Source organism: Amblyomma mixtum, chromosome 3 (genome assembly GCF_055824585.1).
Source record: "Amblyomma mixtum isolate Tamu chromosome 3, ASM5582458v1, whole genome shotgun sequence".
NCBI lineage: Eukaryota > Metazoa > Arthropoda > Arachnida > Ixodida > Ixodidae > Amblyomma > Amblyomma mixtum.
The window spans coordinates 397,167,224-397,191,012 of NC_143014.1; the positions used below are offsets into that span (position 1 = coordinate 397,167,224).

The 23,789-nt window shown below is 44.7% G+C and overlaps 1 protein-coding gene across 1 annotated transcript in view; it reads right to left on the minus strand.

The window, feature by feature from the left end:
- LOC149357285 (frequenin-1-like) overlaps window positions 1-23,789 on the minus strand; it is a 410,602-nt gene that overhangs the window by 147,766 nt on the left and 239,047 nt on the right. The window contains exon 2 of the mRNA XM_089584489.1: window positions 12,372-12,396. Within this exon, the coding sequence (XP_089440615.1) occupies window positions 12,372-12,396 (25 nt within the window). The remainder of the gene's footprint in view (window positions 1-12,371; window positions 12,397-23,789) is intronic.

Here is a 23,789-nt window from a genome sequence, read left to right on the forward strand (position 1 = left end):
TGAACTTTCACCGTTTCATCGGAACATCTAAACCCCTTTCTTCCAGGCTCAGAACGTGCGAACGTGCACAGCTATACTAGATTGGAACAAACAAATTTAGCTTCTTTTTGATCATGGTCACTGACGGCGTATTCACATATCTTGTCGTCTTCGAAATTATACGATGAGATCAATATCCTGCGCTTTGTACAGTCACCCAAATTCGCTAACGCGATCATCCCTTTGAACCAGGCTTCGTAGAACATCTCGTGCAGAGTGCTGACGGTGGGCATTTCTATGCTGCCTTTGCTCCTCAAGGTACACTCCGTCTTTCCCTGAGCTTCACGCTTGAGTTGTCCAGAGGAGGGCGTCTATAGTACATTGACACACTGCTATTAGCAGTCAAGGTTACGGGGGTGAGGGTTCGTGAGGATACACATACGGTAGGTATCAACAACCACTGGCACCACGAAAAGCGTAAAGGAAAATTACATTCTTCTACGTTTTCCGTGGTGTCAGTGACTTTCGGTTTTCATCATAGAGAACATAAAATTTTTGAAGAAGCACATATGCTGAATGTGTACAGCAAGAACGAAAAAAAGTCGCTTTGCCGCGTAATTCACGCTACGCCAAAGGAGTGGAAAGAAGTCCGATCAGGGCATCGATGCAGAAAGCAGTGAAAACATCCTTGCAGGCCACACTGCAGAAAATACTTTGTTTTGCAGAGAAGAGTGTTGCATAGCTTTAACCTGTTTAGAAAATTGGTTTTCACTTAGTGCATGGTTATGTCTTATGGGTAACCACGAACTCATGAGAAATTAAACACTCATGCATTTCAGCAACAGTCTCACAGAAGATTTCTCCTTGAGGTTTCTCACCTGCTTTCTTCTTGGGAAGATGTGAGAGTTCTCACTTAAGGCTTTAATGCGAAAACTGGGCGTGTGATGAGACAATAGGAATTGCAGCGTATTTCCTCAGAGAAATGATCACTGTTAAAACTGAAATGCAGTTATATTTGATAATATCACTGTCTGCCGTTCGCTCGTTTTACAGACCAATTGCTGGGAAAGAAACGAGAGGCTAAGTGTAGCAAAATAAGGCACAAAAATCGGGTGAAAAGGCAACAAGGGAGCCTTGAAACTTTGTTTTGTTATCTAAAGGTAATTAGAGCGCCGTCATTCTCTCTGGTGACGCGGATTGGCTCATTGGAAAGGAAAAAAAAAGACTTAGCGGAGCTGTAATGGTTCTTGGAGTTGTCGGCAGATGACAGCGAGCATAAATAAGACCTATATGTGTTTCGATATGCGTTGACAGATGAGTTGAGAGGATCATCTTTAAAGAAGTACGTGCTTTCCTTCCTCTGCCATAAGTAGTTAGCTTATGAGGTGCTGTCTCAGAGCGGACGACTCTTGGAGCTAAGTTGCAAGCGATAAACAGTCCTGTTTCCCGTCAGCGCTTCCTGAAAAAACGAAAAACAAAGTAAAACTCGAGCGTCAATCCTTGTTTTCAGGGCCTAGTATAATGTGAATGTTGCGAGTTACTATAGAAATAAGATTGCAAACAATGCGCAGAAGCGAAGCACAAGGCACTAATTAAGGGGTCAATAACTCGTCATTGTTTCGGATGGTTAAGAGTGCGAAAAAAACAAGGACAACCGTAGATAAACACGACTAGCGCTCTTCGTGTGTTGTTTACTTTTGTTCTGGTGTTTTTCGCGCTGCTCACCTCCCAAAGCAATTACGAACCATCTAGAACTGCTTGCAGCAATTGCTCAACTCGACGTCAGACAAGTACACATACGGTTCGAGCGTCCTTTTGTGGCTAAAGTCTCCATAACAAAAGCTGTAGTCATGTTTCAAAGCTTACCTCAGCTTGTTACAAAAATACGTGGCAAAGATATTTCCATGCCTTGCAAAACACTCAATACTTTTGATAAAAATCCGGCTGTATACGCGAACTACGGATGTATTTTATATATACCACTGTCGTTTTCCGCTCAGTACTCAATGGTCGGATTGCCTGCAGTAGCAAGTCCGCTTCACAACCGAGAGGTTGCGACTGCGAATCCCAGAGTGGTCTTGATCATATATGTTACCTTTCTTGTAGTATGCGCGCTTGTTGCTCTCGGTAACCGTAATCCACGAAATTACCCGGTGAACATCGAATTCCACATGAAAAAAAAAAAAACATTATTGCTTCGGTAGCTGAAATGCCATACAGGTGTGCACTGTTGTTTCTGGAACACAAAAACGATTACTAATCGTAATTTTTTCGCAGCTGAAGCATGCAATCACGAACTGAAGAATGCGCTTTGCACTTTGCGGCCTGCACAATGCACCTCTCAGCAGCCAGTTGCGCATCTAAATAGCACGGCAATACCGGATTTCCTACTTTTTGCGTTTGTAAAACTGTTATGGCGACCTGTACCTGTTAGGAACTCGGAAGTAATTCCAGCCTTACGCAACAACCTGAAGCACTGGGCCCTGCTTGTTTCAGATATGCATAAAGAGCTCGCACGAAACAAAATTCGTTAAGAACTCACTAGGCGCTATGGTGACTCTATTGTGAAGGAGTAAGAGCGTTTCATCAGGCACACATACAAATTTTTCATAACGGTTACCCTAAAACTGTGGGTACACCCTACGCCGGAAAACGCCTGAAGAAACTTAGATAAGGAATTAGCGAAAGAAGGCTGTTGTGGTACTTTCGCATCCTCCCAGGGATTACATATTTAAGACTGTTTACGCGTGGGAATGCGATTGCATTACTTTCCATGGGTGCATCGTTTACGTGTAATGTTTGTACATGCAAACTTCTTTTCTTGTAATGTTTGTACACGCATAAAACTTCTTTTCTTGGAGTTTATCTGTTTGCGCATCGGTTGCGCACCAGGCCGCAAGCGTTCGCAACCTCTCGCTGCACGGCGATGATGTTCGCCAAGTTCGCATGTCGTTTGGTTGTTTGGTACATCCGGAAGGCCTGTGTTCGAATCTCAAAGGCTTCACTAGGTTAATTTTTTTCCGTTCTTCGATTATTTATCGGCCAGGTTAAAAGATAATAACACTACTATTTTCCTATTGATCAACATCCCAAATAAAACTAAACACACTCCCCTATGCTTTCTTTCATTTTAATGGCTGTTGGCTTCACACACACATACACGCACGCATACTATGTGCACATTAAGGAATCCAACAGTGAATAAAAAAGAGGAAAGCATAGGGGAATGGTGTACTTTCTTTAATTTGTGGCGGCGTTAAAAAATTATTTGTGAATGTCACGGAAGGAAAACCAACGATAATAGCAATAGAGCAAGTTTTACTGAGTGAAACTTGCCGTATTGCTATTATCGTTGTTTTTCCTTCAATGAAATTGACTAATCATTTTTTATACGAGATGGCGAGGCTGCGGAACAAGCCGGCCATTCTATTCACAGCTCGCCCTGACCCATGCTGCACGCAAGAACGACGCCCAGTGCAGGCCTGCGCCCCTGCTCGGCCAGAGAGAGAGGCCACTTCTTGTTGTTTTTTTCCACAGACACGAGTCGGCCATTTTGGTAATTGGACCGCCACATTTGGCGTGCCCACCCTCGGAGCGGCTGCTTTGGCGCCTCTTTCTCTCATTGGCGCTCGCCGAGCTCTAAACGTGTTGGCTTCATGGTTGCCACAGCTCCTTCTTACGCTGCTTTGACCGTCGAACGCAAGAACCACGTGGTCCAGGAATTGTTTTTTTTCTCCAGTTAGAGGTATAGGCAATATCGGTTCTTCATTGATACGGCCTTCAGTACCTCTCTTAACCAGATACGTATGTTTATTTGCTCACAGCTATCTTGGGCTAGGCAGACGACATACTCATCGAATATTGTTAGCCTCCGTCCCCCCCCCCCCCCCCCCCGGAAAGAAAAAAAATGAAAGGAATTGGCCTCTCCTGTCCTACCTGCGCTGGAATGATGGAGCAGTATGCAGAGGCCTGGGTGAGGCCTCAAAGGTCACATGCAACTTGCGCAGTCGAGTAACGCGCGCTTTGGGTGTAGCTACATGTGCCCCGCAACAAAATGGCTGCGCGCCGAGACCGTGACAATTCGTTGCACCAAAACGCTGAGGAGACTCCCTTTTTTCGAAATACTTTACTTGGGCGGCGGTTACGCAAGGCTGACTAGAAATCTCTATTACAACGAGGCGCCTAACCATAGCACTTAAAAAGTTAACCATTCCACTTTACTTGCTACTCTATACTACTTAGCACCATTCCTGTGGTCTCCTGAGCTGCACACCGCATCGCCCGCTTGCACGATAATGACATTTTTCCTATATAATAATGGTGGTGCATGATTTTTTGAGGTTTAACGTCCCCAAGCCACTCAGGCTATGTGGGACGCCGTAGTGGAGGGCTCCGGATAGTTTCTGCGATCTGGGGTTCTTTAACGTCCACTGACATGACACACCATACGGGTTTCTAGCATTTTGTCTCCATCGAAATGCAACCACCGCGGGCGGAATAGAACCCGCGTTTTTCGAATCAGCTGCCTAGCATCACAACCTCTGAGCTACCGCGGCGGCTGAACAAAGTACTTCTCCCCCTATGACATGCAGCACTGAGAGCAATATTGATCGCAGATTCGCATCAAGACGGTGAAATAACTACGACAATAAGAGGCAGGTAATCTCACGGAGATGAACAAACGCTTACCTGTATACCTCAAGAGGAAGCGTACACTAGCTGTATCTTACCGGTACTCTCCTACGGGGAAGAAAATGGCGGCTAACAAAAAGGTTCAACTTAAATTGTGGATAGGGCAGCCAGGTATGGAAAGGAAAACGATAGGTGCAACATTAAGACGGAAAGCAAGGAGACTTGGTCAGGGACCGAATGCGAATTAATGTTATTCTAGCTGAAATCAAGAAGAAAAGGGTCAGGGCATGTAACGCGAAGGCAAGAGAACAAGTTGTTCTCCAGGGAAACTGAGGGGATTTTAAAGAGACGGGTAACGCACCAGCAGCGAGAGGGAGTAAGATGGGCAGTTGAGATTAGAAATTTTGTGCGGATCGGGCGGTTGAAAATGGCGCAGGAAAAGGCTAATTAGATGTTACTGGGCGACACTTCTGTCACGCAGCGGAGCAAGTTAGGCCGATGGTGACGAAGGCAATGCCAAAATATGTTCAATCAAACAATAAGCTTTGAGCTTTGCTTAGGAAGCAGAGTGCGCGCAGAAAAAGAAAGTAAAAAAAAATGACACCAGAAAAACCCTACATGGGACGAGATAAGGAGTACAAAACCGGGGTTCATTCTGTTCCTGCTTGGGATGTTCACATCGAGGACTTGGAGGCAAGTCTCAACTCAAGCGCGGCGCACTCTCTTCTACGGAGGCAAATCGGCAAGACTCCAGTCTACTTGGATTTCATGGGGCGATGAAGATTCGCCCGTGGTCGAAATTACTACGCTGCTGCTCTACTACTACACATGGTTTTATTTCGCGCACCCGCAGCGAAGCAACGATGTGAGGCTGAAAATGAACTACAGGGTTCCGCGGGGAGTTTCGAGAGCCTCGCCCATCGCGGCTCACGCTGCACGGAACTGTGCGCCAACATGGCAGCACGCACGTGCCCAGGCTCGCGGGCCGTGATTAGCGGAGTACGGGACCGTGTGGCTAGACCGGTAATGAACTCCTGATTGCGTTTTATTCTTGCTTCTTTCGGCGCGGCATGGGGCCGCAGCGGGTCAAGGACGGGCTCAGTGCGACCTTTCCCGAGAGACTTGGCTTGCTTTTCGTTCCCTATTCTGTTCCTGCTAGACCTGTAGGAGGGATGAGAAATGGCAGGCTTTAACCGCTGGCACTTCAGAAATGCCCCTTTTTATAGCTATATAGTCCTGCTTATACGGTGCCCGCTGTAAGGCGATCGCATCCGTCGCTGTCTTCGTGGCTGCTTCATGCGACTGCACGTCTCGACTCCCTCGTCTGGATCCTCGGGAAGCTTAGGGCGCGGAGTGGCGGAGAAACTCAAGACGCCCGATTCCACGCCGAAGATGCTGAGCAGTCTATGCGACCCTGAGAGGCTGAAATGAATGGAGAAAATGCCAGCGTATCTGCCGTGCACGTAGAGGCACGCAGAAGGGGCGAAACATGCACAGCGAAAATTCTTGTCGTGCAGGGTGAAATGGATGCCAACGGAACTGAGGGACGAACATTATGTGTTTGAGTCAGCCGTTGGATCTGTATTTGGAACGGGGAATCTTTCCAGTATTTCTTACGCCGACAGCTTGAAATGGCGGTTGTCACATCGGTTATGGTGGCCGCAGCTGGCAAGAGACAAGGTTGATTGTTGAGAAATGAGAGAGGGCTCTGTCCTGCAGTGGGCGTAGTCATGCTGCTGCTGATGTTGCTGACGTTGGTTAAAAGGAGATAATTTAAAGCAGCGCGAAAAGGTGCAGGACGACAAAGAACATAAATCACGGGCCTAAAAATTCAATCAAAAAACACAACAAACGTTGACAACGACGTCATTAGCAATGCTGGTACAAGAATTGAAAAGCTAGAGCAGTTACTTTGGCAGTGCATTCATCAGGGTGAGTGCAAGAGAACGTCGTTGCCTACTTTAGCTAAGATAAAATAGCGTGTCAGTATGCTTTGGAAGTGTTTGTAAGTTAAACAAACATTGCCTCTAACCACAAAATTTGCGGAGGAATGTAATTACGTTGTTCAGTTCTAATTCAGATCCAACGAAAGTTAACATCTTATGCGGCATTAATATGTTTAAAACCAGAAGCTTTATAGTGTCAACGAATCCAGCGAAAGCGTCCCGGCGGACTTCGGAGAGATACTTTGCTAGCCCCCAAGACAAAAAAAAATGGCTGAGGCTTAACTTGGTTAAGCCTGGAGAATGCGAAGCATCATCGTGTCGCGTAATTTTGAGGCGCACAACCACAGCGACGGCGCGAGGTGGGCCCCCGTTTCTCCACTGTCGTGACGTCATCGTGTCACGTGGTGTGACGTCATGCATCACGTGATTTGGAGGCGCACAACCACAGCGACGGCGCGAGGTGGGCCCCCGTTTCTCTACTGTCGTGACGTCATCGTGTCCGTGGTGTGACGTCATGTATCACGTGATTTGGAGGCGCATAACCACGGTGAAAGGCTGAAGTGGTAGCTAAAGTAGTATGCTTCGCATACAAAAAAAAGGATTACCGACAACAGCTTGCTGAATACGAGAAACCGAATCTTTCTTGTCGGACAAAGGACCTTGCCCATTTCGTTTCGAATACCTCCAAATAGAAGCGCTGAAAAGACAGCGAATAAAAAATATTCTTAAAATCGATTTTTCTTGCCTTGTGATGTGTTCTTGAGGTGAGAGCAAATTTTGTGGAGCTCGGAATCAATGAACCCAAGAACCCAAATTTCGACGTTCATGGATCTGTATCTTATGTCTTGTCTTCAGTTTTGTGTCGCTGTTTGATCTCCTTCAGGAATTTTCAGCCCCTCATATGTTTGAAAAGACACTCATTTGAGCTCTTTCTCCCTCACTCTCACCTTTCAAACGTTGCCTTTTTTTTATTCTCCATGCACCAAATCTGTTGGCACTCCCTCGTTCTCACTTCGCTACGTTCTTCGACCTCCGCTCTGCCGCACCCTACACGCGAAATAATTTTCCGGGGGGGGGGGGGGGGGGGGGGGGCACTTAGCTCTTACTAAAGTGCGATGAGGCGAAAGCCACTTCCGCCTCTGTTGCTGCCCCCCGTTACTGTGGTGATGACGTCATAGGTGACGTCGTCACGCGCATGCGCCGGCAGCTGCCAGGCTGGAGTCGGAGCGGCGGCCGGCGCTCCATGTGTATGCATATATATATATATATATATATAGAGAGAGAGTGACAGTGTGGTGATGACGTCAGAGAGGAAGTCACGCGTATGCGCAGTATATTTACGGTTGCTACATATTGCGTCATTTGATGATGTCCTTAGTTTTCATTTATTTTTGTCTGTTATAAAATTTTTTAACTGTCGTTGTAATTTTAGCTTTTTTACTTTCTTTATCTTTTTATTCTTTTATTTGTTTCTTTTGTATTGCCTTTTTAATGGTTATTATTTGTCAATTTATATTTGTTTTTACTTTTTGTTTCATTATTTTTGTTATTTTTATGTTATTATTCTTAGCTTATTTTTATTTAATTCTGTTATTTTTATTTTATGATTTCACTGATTTTTGGCTTACGGCGCATTGCACTACTGATGACGTCATCAGGATCGTTGACAGCCATAATGTGAAAGTTTTCGCGGACGGACGGACGGACAACGATGAGCCATTAAAGGTTTTCGCCTTAAAATCTCTGCCGTCCTACCTATTCACTCTGTTTCAGCACATTTAAATTTCTAGTTCTTTTGTGAAACAGCTGAGGCGTGTCCGCTTACTTAGGAGTGAGCCCATAACGCTATCCTGCAAGCACTCGTTACCGAAAGAATTCTGAACTGATCATGCAAAGCAATTACGGATTCATAAAAGCTTACACGTATACGCGTAGCGGCGAATCCGACCATATCGGGCAGTTCGTATGCTCCTTGAACTCGTCCATGTAGCAGTGCGCATTAGTAGGCATTAGGGCAATTATAGAGCTGACAGATTGGTCGGCGTGCCTGCTGTGTAGCTCATCTTGGGGAAAATAATCACATTTTGGCAACAGTAGAGCATGGGGGGAAAAGAAAACGCGGCACAGCTTCCTTCAAACAAAAAACTAACCTAAGAAGGAACGAGAGAAAAATGAGTAGTCAGTTGGACGGGCCGTATGAAATGTTCGTGTATGTATTACGACAGAAAATTTCTCTCCGCACCCGGTATGAATGATATGAGCACTCTTCAACATCCGTCAAAACTAGCTTTAGAGCCAATATTCAGAAGGATTTTGCGTATCACGAAAGAATACTAAATGTTATTAAGAACTCGCGCTGCTAAGCGTTGGAAGCATGAACTTCTAGGTTCCTTGCTTTCAACAACACAACAGGATGTGCCGGTGCAAGCGAAAATAACAATTTGTATCCTGAAACACGTATCGAAAAATTTTGTATTCCATCAAAAATGCTGCACGCTGAGTTCTACACAATAAGTTAATAAAGATTTCCTTTCTGTAACATATCTCATTGGCCTGTGCGGCTGCTGTGTGAATATACCAATAAATTAGTAGCTTGATAATTGCATCAGAATGACGAGGGACACGAGACGGGCGGCCTGACTACGCGGTTGGCTAGAAGACGAAAGAATACTGGGTGCGTGCGTGGCAGACCAACTTGTTCATACCGCCGTGTTCCCCTCGGATCATCTTTGGAATAAAGAATAATCGATTTTGTCACAGCAAAGCTTCTGAGTTGTTTGCTTCTGAATCGTGACCGCGGTAGTTACTCTCCTTTTCGCATATATCGTGGTATGGCACATAGTGTCTCATGTGCTGACTATTTTGATCTAATTTTTATTGAAAGTGCTTTCTGCGCTTCTGTTTCGTCATAGGTTTTTATTGGAGCTTTACAGTACCCTCTTCGTTAGCCCACGCTCCTGCTATAATGCTTCGGCTCTGCAGCGTATGCTGCAAATAAACATATGAAAAGTATCGGCGGCAACCATGTCCGAAGAGCGTGCTACTGTGAAAGGGCGACGAACTCACCAGGCGGCAAGGACCGCACTCAAGTGCCAGGTGAGCGGTGACAGCTGCGGAACAAGTTCTAGCTCCGAGATACAAGTGCCTCAATGCATCTTGGCGTTACCAAGTTTAAACTTCAGAAGACGAACAAGCAATGGTGAAGACATGACGCACTGTCGCATACAGTTCCAGTTTCGGACTTTCTGATTAATCCCCTCATTTCACCATTCTGCCTTCACTTGCCGTCGCGATCAGCGATTCTTCTGCGCCTATCCTCCCTCATACTCATCGCACCGCGCGATGCCCTCAGGAGAATGAAGGTTAGGACGCTCTCACGAGGGCGAGCTCTGCTTAGAGTTCCGATATCGGGTCATGAACATAGGCATTAGCAGCGAACACGCCAACTGCTGCTGTGGCCACGTTTCTTGACCTCATTTCGTTTATTTTTCTCTGAAACTCGTCTTTTTTATTCATCGTGTGCCTTAATAATTTTTTTTACTTCCGTGTGCTGTATCACGCCGTCTACTTCAGTGCATTTAAATTTCCTCGTCGGGAAGCAGTTTCCGTGAACCAATGTTACGCAAACACATGCGCAACATAAGTAATTTTACCAATAATTCTGTGCGACGCACTGCAGAGAGATCTAAAGCTATCGTCAGGTATTTAGTTTCTTGCTTTTCACTCTCTTTTTGTCTGAGAAAGGAGAAAAAAAAAGAAAACGAGGAGTGTTTTCGATCAATAAATAAATTGGGTCAACAATTATAACTGAAGGAGCAATATTCTGAATCACAGTTGGGTGTAATTAAGTAAATTTCAAGTGGGTAAAAGCAAATGCCTTGGCGCACCAGGCTTCGCTTCATGATTAGATGTTGAAGATTAAGTTGTCGGGTGTTAACGTCGCCTAAACGACACATGGGCCATGAGGGACGCAGTTGTAGAGCCCTCCGGATTACTTTGCACCTCCTGGGGTTCTTTAACGTGCGCTGATGTCGTACAGCACACGGACATTACTTATTTTACCTTCATGGAAATACAGCTGCTGTGCCTTTTAGCGACCCCGCGACATTGGAAGCAGCAGCCGAAAACAGAAGCCGCTGAGTCACAACACCGGGCGCGAGATATTACTGTATCAATGGAAGGTCTCAGAATTAATGCTCTTTTAGCAGCGCACGGCAAAATTTTGTCGCCGATTTCCACTGGACAAAAAAAAAATTAGTTTTTTTTTTGCTGACTGACCAGCTATACGAACTACAGAAGAAGGAACCGCGCGTACTCGGTTTAGATGGGATCCTTCCATTCGTTACGGTTCGGATTCAGTTCACAGACGCTGAAAATACGCTGCAAAATAGCTTTATGATGTTCGAAATCCCATGTTCTTTTTGTTTAGCACGTGTTCTTAACACTTTGCCGAGCTTGCGCACGTTAAGAACCTACGACCACCCTCGACGTTAGGCTGCCAAATATCACTGACGAAAGCGACCGGGACGTCAATACCTGCCTACGGCGTCAAAAACTAGCAAAGCACCGATGTTCGACAATATGCGGCGAAGCGACGAGCACTGTGAGCCCGGTGATCGTTAGTTGGAGTGCACGCATATCCGCCCGCGACTGCAAAGCAAACTACTCTTGCGGCCTTACTCTGGACCCTACAATACATTCCGACGACATGGTGAACTATCTTGTGAAGCCGTTCGCGGCGGACGGAGTGCTTCCCGTCGGTGCCGCACACGCCTGGGAGTAATGCAAGTTGCACGCTTGAAACGCTACTACGGTTGCTAGTTTTAAATTTTTTTTGGCTTGCTTCTTCGTTCTAAGCATAGGCCCTGCGCTTCTGTAAAAGGGTTTAGGGTGGGATATTGGCATGCAGCTTTGTAGTGCTGATTTTCTTCAGATTCTGTATTGATCACAGCCGGCAAGCGGCCTTAGCGCTTTGCCTTGAGAGAGGCGACCAGATCTCTCTTGAACTAGTGCGACCAGTGAGCGTAACCTCTAAAACGTTCGACATTTTCTCCGTGGCATTTGCACGTTATCTAGAAACTTCTCCATCCTTTTTTAGCAGTGCACAAAGCAGAGTGGTGCTCATTTTGACTCCGACTATCCGCAATAGCAACTGCTGCTGTCGCCACCGGTGAACATAGTTCATCTAGCAGTACGTGCTTGCAGGCTAGTTGGAAATGTTAGGAGAAGTAAAAGCTGCGCTAACAAAAAAGAGGCAAAAGAAGACAGGTAAATGGCATCATGGGTCGAGCCTATTTTTGTGGGATTCCCAGTTTCTCTTCGTTTCTTTAGTTTAAAGTCAACCTGCATTCATCCCTGTCTGGGTGACGTCACTCCTATTCAACAAGAACTGGTTCCTTTGAGGTTCCGGGCAAAAATAGGGATCTGGTTCTGGTTTCTGGTTCAGTTCTGCCTTCGCATGGCGCCTCATAGATTAACATTGTGGAGGTAATTTTTTGACACAAAGATATTATCTCTCATAACATCCCTCGCGCAGCCACATTCGCCACAGTCTCTCGTTAGCAGCCCAGCCGCTGATTTACTTGCATTATTGTGAAGCCACTCGAAAGGAAGTGAATTTATCCTGTAGGTCAGGCGGTGTCATGCTAGCAAGTCGGTACTTCGCCCCTGTATACACCGAGCTCGGCGCCACTACCACAGATGTTTTAGGCTATGGAAGCGACTGCACGCGACTTCTAAGGGCCTTCAAGCGGCCGCCGTTCACATAGCGCCGTTCATTAACGTAGCAATAGAGAAACATTCGGTTTCACTTACCATTTTCGAAGCTGCTTTGCGTCAACTGCGAAAGAAAAGAAAGAAGACGTCAGGTTAGTGGCGATCCCGCTGACTGCAGCGGATGAGAGAGAGCAGATGATATGCAAAAGCTCACGTCACCCGAGAATACAGCCAGAAGAAGCCTGGCATTGTCCCAAACGGAGGTCTGACTTTTACCTTTTGGCACACTAAGGTCCGAGAGATCTGCGGTAGGGCATTCTTTACCTGGCGGAAATCATCGTGGGCTAAGGTCACTGTTGCGCTATGCTTCTTCAGAGTCATTCGAGACTCCCTGCAGGAAGCTTTATTGGCCACGAGTGCAAGGAAAAAGCAGAATTTGCCCTTTCGCGCAGTGTTGGCATTTTTTTTGTATTTTCAAGCCTTTCTTGGTCATGAACGATGGGCTTTCTTCTTCGACCAAGACAGGTCAGCGCAATAACGACTTTCTCTGTTCCGTTCTCCATCTCAATGAGTCTGGCGGCTTGGCCGACGCTGCTTTTGAATGTGCAAATTTCGACTTTCGGCACATTTAAAGAGCCAGAGCAGTGACGGTGGTTGAAGGCGGCGTTAAAAAGCTGCCATGGCTGTACAGTTTCCTAAACGCTCCTATGGCTCGTTGCAGGCATCGGACACCACGCAGTCAGCGGGAGCAGGGCCTTGTCACAAGTCTGCACACACGCGCTTTGTATATCAGCATCGAATAATCTGCCTTTCTGCTCGGGTGATTCTGCCAGTAGAGGCACCGAAATTGCCTGTATATGAACACTACATATGTACCGGGGAAGCCCTAGTCGATACAGTGTCAGAGCGTGCTACAATGTTAGCTAAATGCTACTTTTGCTAGTTGAACGTCGGCATAAAGAAGTTTTTTTGGGGGGACGTTTCAAAGCTATCGCTGCTTGGGCTGCTTTGAATTTTCCAGTGTTTTCAAGCAGACAAAGACAGGCAATTGAGGGGAGAGTTACAAAGCACACAACAAGCAAGCCAACATGCACACAAATCGAAGAAGGTATAGGAAAATGTTTCTGTTTTTTTTTTAGTTTGTATAGTAGGTCAACGGAAATTCGTAGTGTCAGATTTTTTTGCCTCAAAGGTAAGTTACTAAAAAGTAGAAAAGAAAAGAACAATATTCCGTCGCTGGGATCAGAACCCACAACCTCTGAACGTCGCGTGCGGTGTTCTACCAACTGACTTACGACAGTGGTTGTCCAATCCATTACTTTCAATAGGGATTAACAAAAAATCTCTCCAAATTGAAGGATTGGACTATCGCCGTCGTAGTTGAGTTGAAAAAGCACAGCGAACGATGAACGGGGGCCGTGAACTCGGATACCACCGGCAACGTGCGGGTGTTTTTTTTTCTCCACTTTCTAATGAATCATCTTTCAGGGAAAAAATGGCGACACTACAAATTTCCCATATCTCAACACCACCAATTAAAAAAAATCCTCTTTTACTTTCCTCGGTTACATTTACTGTTTTTTAGTGTTGAACGTGCTTTCTGGTGAAGTAACGAAAGCAAGCTTTGCAACCTGTTAAAGTGTTAAGGAAAAAAAAATGACGCTTAATCATTGCTAGAAGCCACGAAACTGTATATCAAAAACAGTTCAAGTCCTCGCACTGACTGATATTGATTTCAGGTTCCTGGTGATAATGGCTTAATTAAAGATATTGGTCAAGACGCTTCATCAGTTGAGCACAGCAATGCAGTCAAAGCTTACAGTGCATTGTTGGGGTTTTTCAAAGAAACCTTCTGAAAATTTAAAACCAAAGACCTTCCTAAGAGCATTTAGATGCGTAACAACGGGTTTTTTCTGTTGAAAGAGAACTGAAGCCGAAGCAAATAATTTAGAAACGCACAAAAGAAAATTACACAAAAAGTAGAGCATAATTAGAAGCATCGAACTAAAGGACGCCCCTGATACTGATGGCGGGAACTACAGGGTGATTGCGACAATTGCATCGTGCTTGCTTACAGAACTCTCCGGTAATGAAAGCGAAGGTGTACATTACGTAGCCACAAATGATAATGTTGTAGGAGACGCGGTTGTGTGGTTTTTTCGAAGGTTACCCGAGTCCAAATTTTCCGAGCACAAAACAAGGCTTGGTGACCAAGTCGATGCTTCGATTTCGAGCAACGGACTCCGCGTTCACCAGTCAGCCCATGTGCAGAAAACATGGAACTGAAAGGTGAGGCGATGCTAATGAAACGTGTTGAAAACTGGACATACGCTTGGCTATCCGACATAAAAGCACCAATGAGGAAAACAGACAACTCATGAGCGCTTGATGCCCCCTATCATGGCTGCCTAGAAAAAATAACGCAATAACACCTGGAAGTCCTGTAACGTAATGTTAGAGAGCGAAAGCAGCTAGATTGTTCGTTCTCTTTCCCTTGCCTGGCTTCCTTCCGGCCCCCTACCCACCCCCTCTCGCCTATCCTTTACCTCCCGTCCTCCTGGACAGTGCTGTAGCGGTGAATCGCAACGACACTTTTATAGCCCTTCGGGACTCCTAGTTCTCCACCTATTACCATCTTGCTTACCCTCAAAACTGGATGTATTTCCTGCTCCAAGAAAGTTAGTCGAAAGCTCGGTGTCGCATACAGCGAGAAAAACAGTGACGCTTGCTGACGGCCTCTTGTTGAAATGCCGTATTTGGTTTTCGCAAGTATACAGAGTGATCCGCCGAGTGTTACACTTGCAGTCAGCAGCTCTCCGCAAACAATGATATTGCTCTTCGGAGTACTAAAATTGACGTTCATCTTGTGTTTTAGAGCAGGAAAACGGTGACGTTTGATTGAAGTTTCCACGCAATTCTCACAGTTCTGCTAATCACATCGCTGTACTTTACTTCAAGTGCTCTCATTACTAATGCCGAGTGCAGGCGCTGAAAGAAAATTGATTGTACTTTAGTTCTGCTCTCAAATTTCGAGACATCATGGCACTGAAACCTTGGAAACGGAGTGCAGCACCGGCCAATCAGGCGAAAATTTGAGTCTAATTTTGGTTGGGATGCCAGAAAACTACGGAAGGTAAACTATTAGAACGCCATTATTTGAATAACAATTAGCAACACGCAAAAAATATGGAAGAGGGCATCTTAAGTGGTCGGGACAAATAACTCATATTTGTTTCATTATCAAGTGTTTGCACCATTGCATGTTGTGTTGAAGTGATAACGTTTTATGTTTACTGTGATCATACCTTCTGTGCTGTATCAGGCAAGATGTTTGAACTGTTAGTAGCAGGGATGTTCACTCATATGCTGTTAACATTCTCATGTTGCAAGCCAGCCATATTTCGTACTTCCGCGACATGATTCATTCGTAGAGTCGCAACTCAGGCAGCAGCTTGGTAGCTCCTAGTGGGCTCCTATCTCACAACTCTTAACACTATGCATGCAATCGCTGCCCGCACGAATGCCGCAGGAATCTATATCTTTTCCACGCGCTGCTTGTTTATCTTACATCAAAGAACAGACTCGGGCACTGAACTCTTCTGACGCCCTCGCGTACGCTGATGACAGTTAGGACAGATGATTCAACTAAGCATGAAAGCACAGGAAAAGAACAGTTGAGAAAAATCTCAGGCTGGTTTCTCGCAATAATCAAAGATTAATGCTAGGAAAAATAAGTAAATGATAGTTCAACCGAAAAAACGATCACTGTTTGCTGGTGCTATTGCCTATAGTAATACTGTACATGACCTAGGTGATTTGTTTACTCGCCTCGGACTCGATGACAACTTCTACTGGCGACATCCGATTAACGCGTTTTGCGGAAAGCTTGCATCCAATTTCTATGCACTTTTCTATTGCTGTTCAGTATGATACTAACATTCTGTGCATGTTATATTTCGCACTTCATACTCATCTTACACATCTACTTTACGGCATTGAATGGTGGGTTGGAATTATATCGCATGTGGTCTTTAGCCACTTACAAAAGCGAGCAGCTAGAATTGTCACGTTTACCACTCGCAATAAAATACCAAAACATTGTTTAACCAACAACGTGTATCGTCTCTTTATCAGCTCTTTGAGAAAAAAAAATGACTGATTTTATGCATGCGACAGAAAGAAATTACGTCCTTTGATGTGCCACTCTTTGGCATTCGAACACGGGCCGCATGAAGCCTTATTTACGCAATACTAATTTACCCCCAAACAGAAATGTTAAATATGGGCATGTAGTTCATAGGCGGTAAATTTTGAAGAATTTTCTTCAATATTTATACATCCCAAAATGCATTAAAACTGATCTAAATATATTACTACGAAAACAATGTAACGTCATGCGTTCAAGCACAGTGTTCTGGCTGAAATTGGGTGCAACATCGCTTTGTACCTGAGTCAATATTTATTTACTGCTTGCATATTCTTGCTGCTTAAAGTTACCGCACAGCTGTTCTCACAAAAGCGCTGATTTGGCCTGTCTGTTTCAGTTTATAACCTTCCCTTTTGAATTTTGCATGTGTTCTTGTTTTCCTTCATTCTTATCATAGCGGAGTTCCGATTCTTATTTTCAGGGCGTTCTTATATTGCCTTATGATAAACTTCTATTGCCATGGTGCCTGCAGATTTGTTCATTTTCTCCTTTGACCCGTCACTAGATTCTGGTTGCTGGCCTAAGGGCGTGTGTACTCTGTACAAGAACCAAGAATAATCAATGAATAAACAAACTTAGCGCGGGGACTTCGTTGTTGAACTTCTTATCTTGTGTAACGTACTTGAGGTGCCCAGGAATTGATAAAAATATTTCGTACACCGGTAATAAAGGATACTCAATATATCAAATCGGCCAGTAAGTTCTGGTTCCTGCGCTTCCCTGGCCTGTCGCCCTCTATACTTCGCGCATCGTAGTAAGGGCGCCTTGAAGATAGCAGACGCGCTACATTTCACAAAGTTGCGCGTGGTATGCTCGATGGGGCAATTTCTGTTTCTTTTAGGCTTGCTTTTCTGGGCAGGGTTTTAGTGGATTACTCCACCTTCCAAGGAAATTAAAGTCACGTTGCACTACCTTCAGGCTAGCTTTGCGGATTTTTGTAAAATTGAGCAGACAAACGGGATTCCAACAACATTGTTACGATAATTTTCGACTCCCTGCTTTTCCTCTTGCGAGGTCTTGCTTTTCAACTCACAAGACAAACTCCTCGTCTTCTCTGAGGATCGTCTGAGCACAAAATCCTTCTTCCTTGAGCCTTGCGCGCTGTTTTGAAATGCAGTCTTTCATACCATCGGCAAATGCTTTGAACAGCGACGGCCTTCTGCTATGAAGAGCTAGCCCGTTCTTGACGACTTCAGCATGCTCAGATGTGAAGCTGAAGAGTGACTTCGAAGGTCGCTGGGAATATTCCAATTGCACATGGTCACCACAGATCATTGCTTTATACCTAAGTGCTCCAAAAGCTTCTTTTGGGGTACTAAATGTGACAGATAGCCTATGCCACTTCTGCTTAACATATTCAAAACGTCAACAACTGAATATTGCCGTAACGCTATTCGGCAAACAAAAAACAATCACCAAAATATCTCGGCGCAGCCCGTGTTGAAAGATCCAGCCCAAGCGGCTAATTGCGATTGATTCGAATCAGAGAAATATCTATCAAAATGGCGAGATTGTTGATCCGATTCATGAGCTTTCTCTTTCTGCGATGTATATTCTGCCCAGTGAAGAAATTTGCTGCTGCGGAAAAAAACGAAACTCTAAACTACTTGAGAGGAATTCTGCAATGTTGGATGACCGATGAAAAAAGACAGGAGTTACTGAAACGAAGGAAACGTTACGGAAACGTTTCTAAAATATGACCGATAATTACAGTAGGAATCTATTCCATAATTATTTTTAACAAGACTAGATACGACACGACGGTACTGTTATAGCTCAGGTTTAGGTAGTATTTAGTCCTCAGGGCATGCAAAATCACAGACGATTGATGTGATTCAGGCGATGTGTGCTTTAGCATTGTAGTCTGCCAGGTCTATGCATCTCTTGTACTCTACCTCAGCAGATAGACGACGCTGTCTTTCGTCTTCCCTCTCCTCTAGTTACTTCTGAAGCTTTACCTCCGTAGTAACATTATTTTTACAACTTTTTCGCCTATTTTTGATCTATGCTAACACACAGCAATTACTAGGATTTTCATTTTTGAGAATTTTAATGAATGGTGAAGAATAGGAATGGCAGGATCCTCCACCAAGCCACCGCCACTCCGTTCTAAGCTGCCAAAGTCCAGCCCGCCGCGTGCTTCTGAAACGCTGGCCGAAGTGGCCGAATTCATCACTGGTCCCCTGCTTTTCAGTTCCGGTTCAAACTGAAATCGTACCCTCGCCACAAGACGAACGGCTTCAGAGGCAGGAGGAGAACTCTGTGTAGGTCCCACCGCTGCAGTGTGTCAAGCAGAACTTAAGGAGCCCGCGCCGCCTGTGACGTGTGCCCTGCCACCCTCTCCACGTCTCTGTTTGGCTTCAATGGCTCCTCCACTCTACGTGAATCTTCCCACCGATTCTGGTAGACCATTCTTCTCATTTACACTCTCTCCCTCACTCTTATATTCACATTCCGCTCCGCCGCCTCAACCTGACACTGCCGGGCACATTTTGCGAAGATGGCAGTGGTGATGATTTCCAGGAATTCCCGAAAAGCGCTTCTAGTTCTCTTGGCTGCTCCTGTGTGGCGCAAGGCTTCGAGGTTCAAAAATAGTGCATTGTCCTCAGCCGTGACGTAAGGAAGAACCAGAATGGCTGAACGGTTGCAGAAAAGGGCTCGTGATAAGCCTGTAGGGTTACCGGCACTGGCTATGCACTGTCCCGGTTTCCTGGTAACGCATTCAAAGGGGTGATTATCTCCTTAGGAACAGATCTGCCTATGTAATGAAGTTCCGCAGAGACCGATGATGCGGTTCCTGCCTCCAAGCAGCATACGAAGCAACAGTGTTCGTTGAGAGCCGCGCTGCGGCCATGTGCCGATTTCTCGTCGCTTTAAAAGATTTCAGGCTGGGAAAACACTCAGCACTAGGAGCGGAGATCCTGGCTTTGAATACCACCAACTTCATGTGGTTTTCTTGTTGATAAATGATCTCCCACGTAAATATTTATCCGATTAATACCCCGCTTCAGCCAACTCTCCTATTGAAAGATTCACATTTGCTTTCTTTCATTTCAGTGATTATTGACGTCTTATGCATCCAAACGAGCCCCTCAGTTTTTTATCCTTGTCTGACGGAAACTTCGCGTGAACTTCTCTTCTTCTGTGATGAATTACTTAAGTAACGCAACAAGTTTACTATAAGGCAGGAAATAAACAAGCATTTACATCCGCGCTAAACACACGGCAATAACTCGGACCTTCACTTTTGAGGATTTAAAACAATGCCAAAGAACTGGAATTGAGAAAAACCTCTCCAATTTAACGACAAAAATTGGCTTCCAAGAGTGCCGATTTAAAGCACTGCCGTGCATTTCTTTCCATGACATTCATTCCGAACGGTTTCTGCGGTTTGTACGCTCTCGCCAAAAGAAGAAGTTCGCGACGAACTTTTTAAAAAATCGGCAAACAAATGTTGACAGTTTTACCGTAAATGTTGTCGATTAATTCAGATTTCTGTATGGAAATAACAGCGATATAATTTAATAACTTACGTAGGCTACGCTCATTGATAAATGAATGCAGAGTGAATGGGTAAAACTGTTAGAATTAACCTCTGGAGTATTAGAAACACCGAAGATAACTAGGTAACCTATGGATTCCATCGATGAAGCATCAAGCAGGTAAAAAGCTTCCTCATCGTTTGGCACGTGGAACAATAAGTATGAATGATCTTTTAGTAAGAGTTCCTATTAAACAAATATTTTTGATAGAAAATAAAAAATATAACTTATCATTTGGCGCGGTGCAATTTTTCCGCAATCTGGACGAAGAGGAAGAGATTTTTATTTCTAAACTAGGAACGGTTTTGATTTGTTTGAAAATATATTAAAAGCAAAAAAAAAATCAGTTTCGTATATTATTTCACAATATTGCTGAATTTAAGTAGTTGAAGAAAAGGAAGAGGTACAAATGATACAAAGGAAGTAAATCAAGGAGAAATAAGGACAATTATTTAGAGACTGATTTGAGATGATCGAGCGCCACCCCTGCGGCATTGCAGATGGAACCCATGCTCGTTTGTTCTGGTGCACGTGGCGGCCGGTATAGAAGAGCGCTGAAAGAACTGCTCGAACGCTCTTTTATTCTAACCGGGAGCTGGGAAGTACCTGGACACATGGGTAAGCGGGCGAAAGCGTTTCAGCCGCGCTGATGCGTGCAACGGCAGGGCTGATGAGGCTGGCCGTGGAAGTGCCAGCACGTTGCAGCCAAAGCGCAGTTGATGCATCCGGTGAGAGGAGAGACCTTCGCGAAACATTATGTATAATTACGACAACATGAAAAATCCAATGAAGTGGTTCTGCCCATTACATTAAAGCAACCTCAGCAAAACAAAACTAACAATTCCCCGGTGAATTAAGTTATTCCTGACTTTACGGAGGAGTAACTGCAGTGACCGCATTTTCCCAGTTATGTAAGAAACTCCAGCTGTAATTATTTCATGGCTGTTGCTGAACCTGTTACAAAAAGATATAGTCGGCGAGTTTTTGTACAGAGAGGAAGTACACGACGAAGTACCAGATATATAGCGTTGAAAGGCACGAGAATATCTGCTATGGTGCCGCTGCGAAACATTTAATTGTTCTATGTTGCTTTCTTTTGTCTGCTTCCCGCGCCTTCTGCTCGGGTTCTGATTTAACGCCCTGGTACCTTCTCTCGCGTTCGGTAACTCGAACGGAGGATGAAATAAAACACTTGAATAAATTTTATTATGCCTAAAGCTGAATTTCAAAGAACGCTAGACAACGCACACAGTGTTACGTATGGAGTCAATGACTAAAAAAAAATGTCCTCAATTACGTGTAAGTACGCTACACTAGGAACGCATCCCTCTTCAGAAAAAAAAATCTGAAAAAAAAAGCGAATAAGTTGTGCCATGTTCATAACTCTGCTATAGTAGTATAGGCGCATCAAAGAAAAATTGCCGCGCTTTTTTATCTCTTTTTTTATTCCTCCTATCTGTTAATTAATGCACGCATCTCGGTTGAGCCTAAGAAGCAAAGGAACATAGAAAGCGTCCTTCTATTGTTTCATGTTTAAGTCGCGAGCATAATTAGACCGGGTTGGACCGCGGCGCCTTACTCCATTATCTGAGGCAATTACCGCCTCTGCGCTCGTGTGTCATGGCAGCGCGTTTACGCACCTAAAGAAGCAGCCCCGGATGCGAACGATGCGCTGGCCTGAGCTTGGATGGCGTTTTTAAAACTGAAGCTCGCTTTTACGGTTCTCTGAGCAGCGCATAAGAGCATCAATGGGCTGGTTACAATGGACTGCGCGACTTCGCTGCGCAAGGCAGCCGACACTGAAACGCTGTAGCTTTGTTTGTGGCGTTCACTATCATCCACTTAAAGAGAGAGCAATTTTTTGCACCTGTCACCACACTTTCGTCATTTGGCACGTCCTGACGCACGATTATCAATTTCGCACTGTTCGTTCATAATGCTTCACAGTAATGAAAATGCCGAAGTTGTGAACTGCAATTCTATGTGCTTTGCCGCGTTCCAAATCTGCGGTGCAAATTATTTTTGTTGCTGTAAGTGGCCGCGCATGGTAAAACTTTTTGTAAATGTAATTGGTCAAACTGACAAGAAACTCAACGACACTCTAGGATGATTACTGCGATTAGGACTTCACAACTTGTTCTATAAAGAGGTGTGCGGAGTTCATAGCGTAGGCTGTCAGAAGCCGCTAAGGCGAGAATAACTGAAGTGTTACGAAAAGAACGTCCGAGAACCAGTACAAATAGTCATTGCGATAAAAATGAAGCGCATACGTTTGGGCAAGTGATGATAGAACGAGTCCTAGTAAAAAAAAAAAATGTTTCGGAGATTCTTCAAGAACAATATTCTAATTCTTATTGTGAAGAAGAGCATTTACGAAGAGGATACACTACGCAAACACGACAATGTAAAAAGGGCAGGGAAAAACATTCTAAGCGTTTAAGTGTTCTCTGCTCCAAAAAGCACACTTAAGTGTGATTTTTAGAGTTGTCGTTGTTCAAAAAATGTTCTTCGAAGATGAATGACCAGTCTTGTGACCATTTTAGAACTTAAAAAGAAGAAAGCGCTCCCAGTGCTGCGTAAGTGCTCCGAAGTGAAGACACACCCTGGCAGCGAAGCTCTGTCTTCATTAAACCTTCGAGGCGCCGCTCTCCATTTCGATTCAGAAATTGTCTTTTCTCGTTGAAGCACTTGATGCAGGCCTCAAGAAAGACGAAGAGTGTGGACTGTGACGAAAAACGCCAGCGGTAATTGTTTTACACACTGTTACAAAATTTCGTACAAAGTGTCGCAATGGTGGCAAGTTGCATAATCGAACCACTATAGGATGACTCTAATGAGTAATGGAGAGAACACAGGTCTATATGGATTATTTTAGAGATGCAGATGACGCTACACAGGCAAAAAGAAATGACATCAGTTACGTTGACAAATTCTGTCTGCATGAAAATTAGGGAGAACAAACTACCAAGCTCCTTCTCTTGAAAATATTGCTTACTGTGCAAATAGATGACAACAAAAAATCACTGTGTGTTGGATTTAAACTGCGCCCAAACAATGAAATCGTAGCTATCTGTTGCACATTGCCAGAAAAATCGCTGAATTTGCAATGTGCACAAATTTGTTTCATGCACCTTGAAAGGTTAAGAAGAACTTCTTTTTCTAGTGAGCGGAATTACTTTTGAGTATTACATCTGACCGCCAACAAAGTCAGGCGCAAGGCAAGAAACATGACGTATGCGGTCTCAGTCTTCGCTCTAAACCTGCACATGTTGCCATCATGCTCGCTTAGAGCGCTCAAAGTGGCTCACTGCTCTGCAAACAAAACAGCACCGCCTCGCAACTTCTGCGTTCTAGAGGGAACGTTTCGCAAAAGTAGAGCCAAGCCAGGGTGCACGAGATGTTTACTCTAACCTCATGGCGTCTAATAAGAGCTTTTATTGCATGTTGCACACGGCTCGCGCTTTGAACTCAAGGGTGACTCAGACTGGTTTTTCTTAACTGAGAAAATGTGGAAAGTAACAAACAACAAAAACAAAAGGAAGCCGCCAGGTAGCAACAAACAACGAGTAGGTAAATGTAGCAAGCATAAAATATATTTTCCAGATCGAAGTGCGTAGTCGCAGACAGCCGCCTGAGGAGTACGTCTCTGTGGAATAAAGTGGGGTAGAACAGCCAGTATTACTCATTTATTCTCTTGTGGGGCATAATTTCGCGAGTATGCGCGCCAATCGGCATTTTAATTTTACTCAGAGATGTGGGATGCATGAA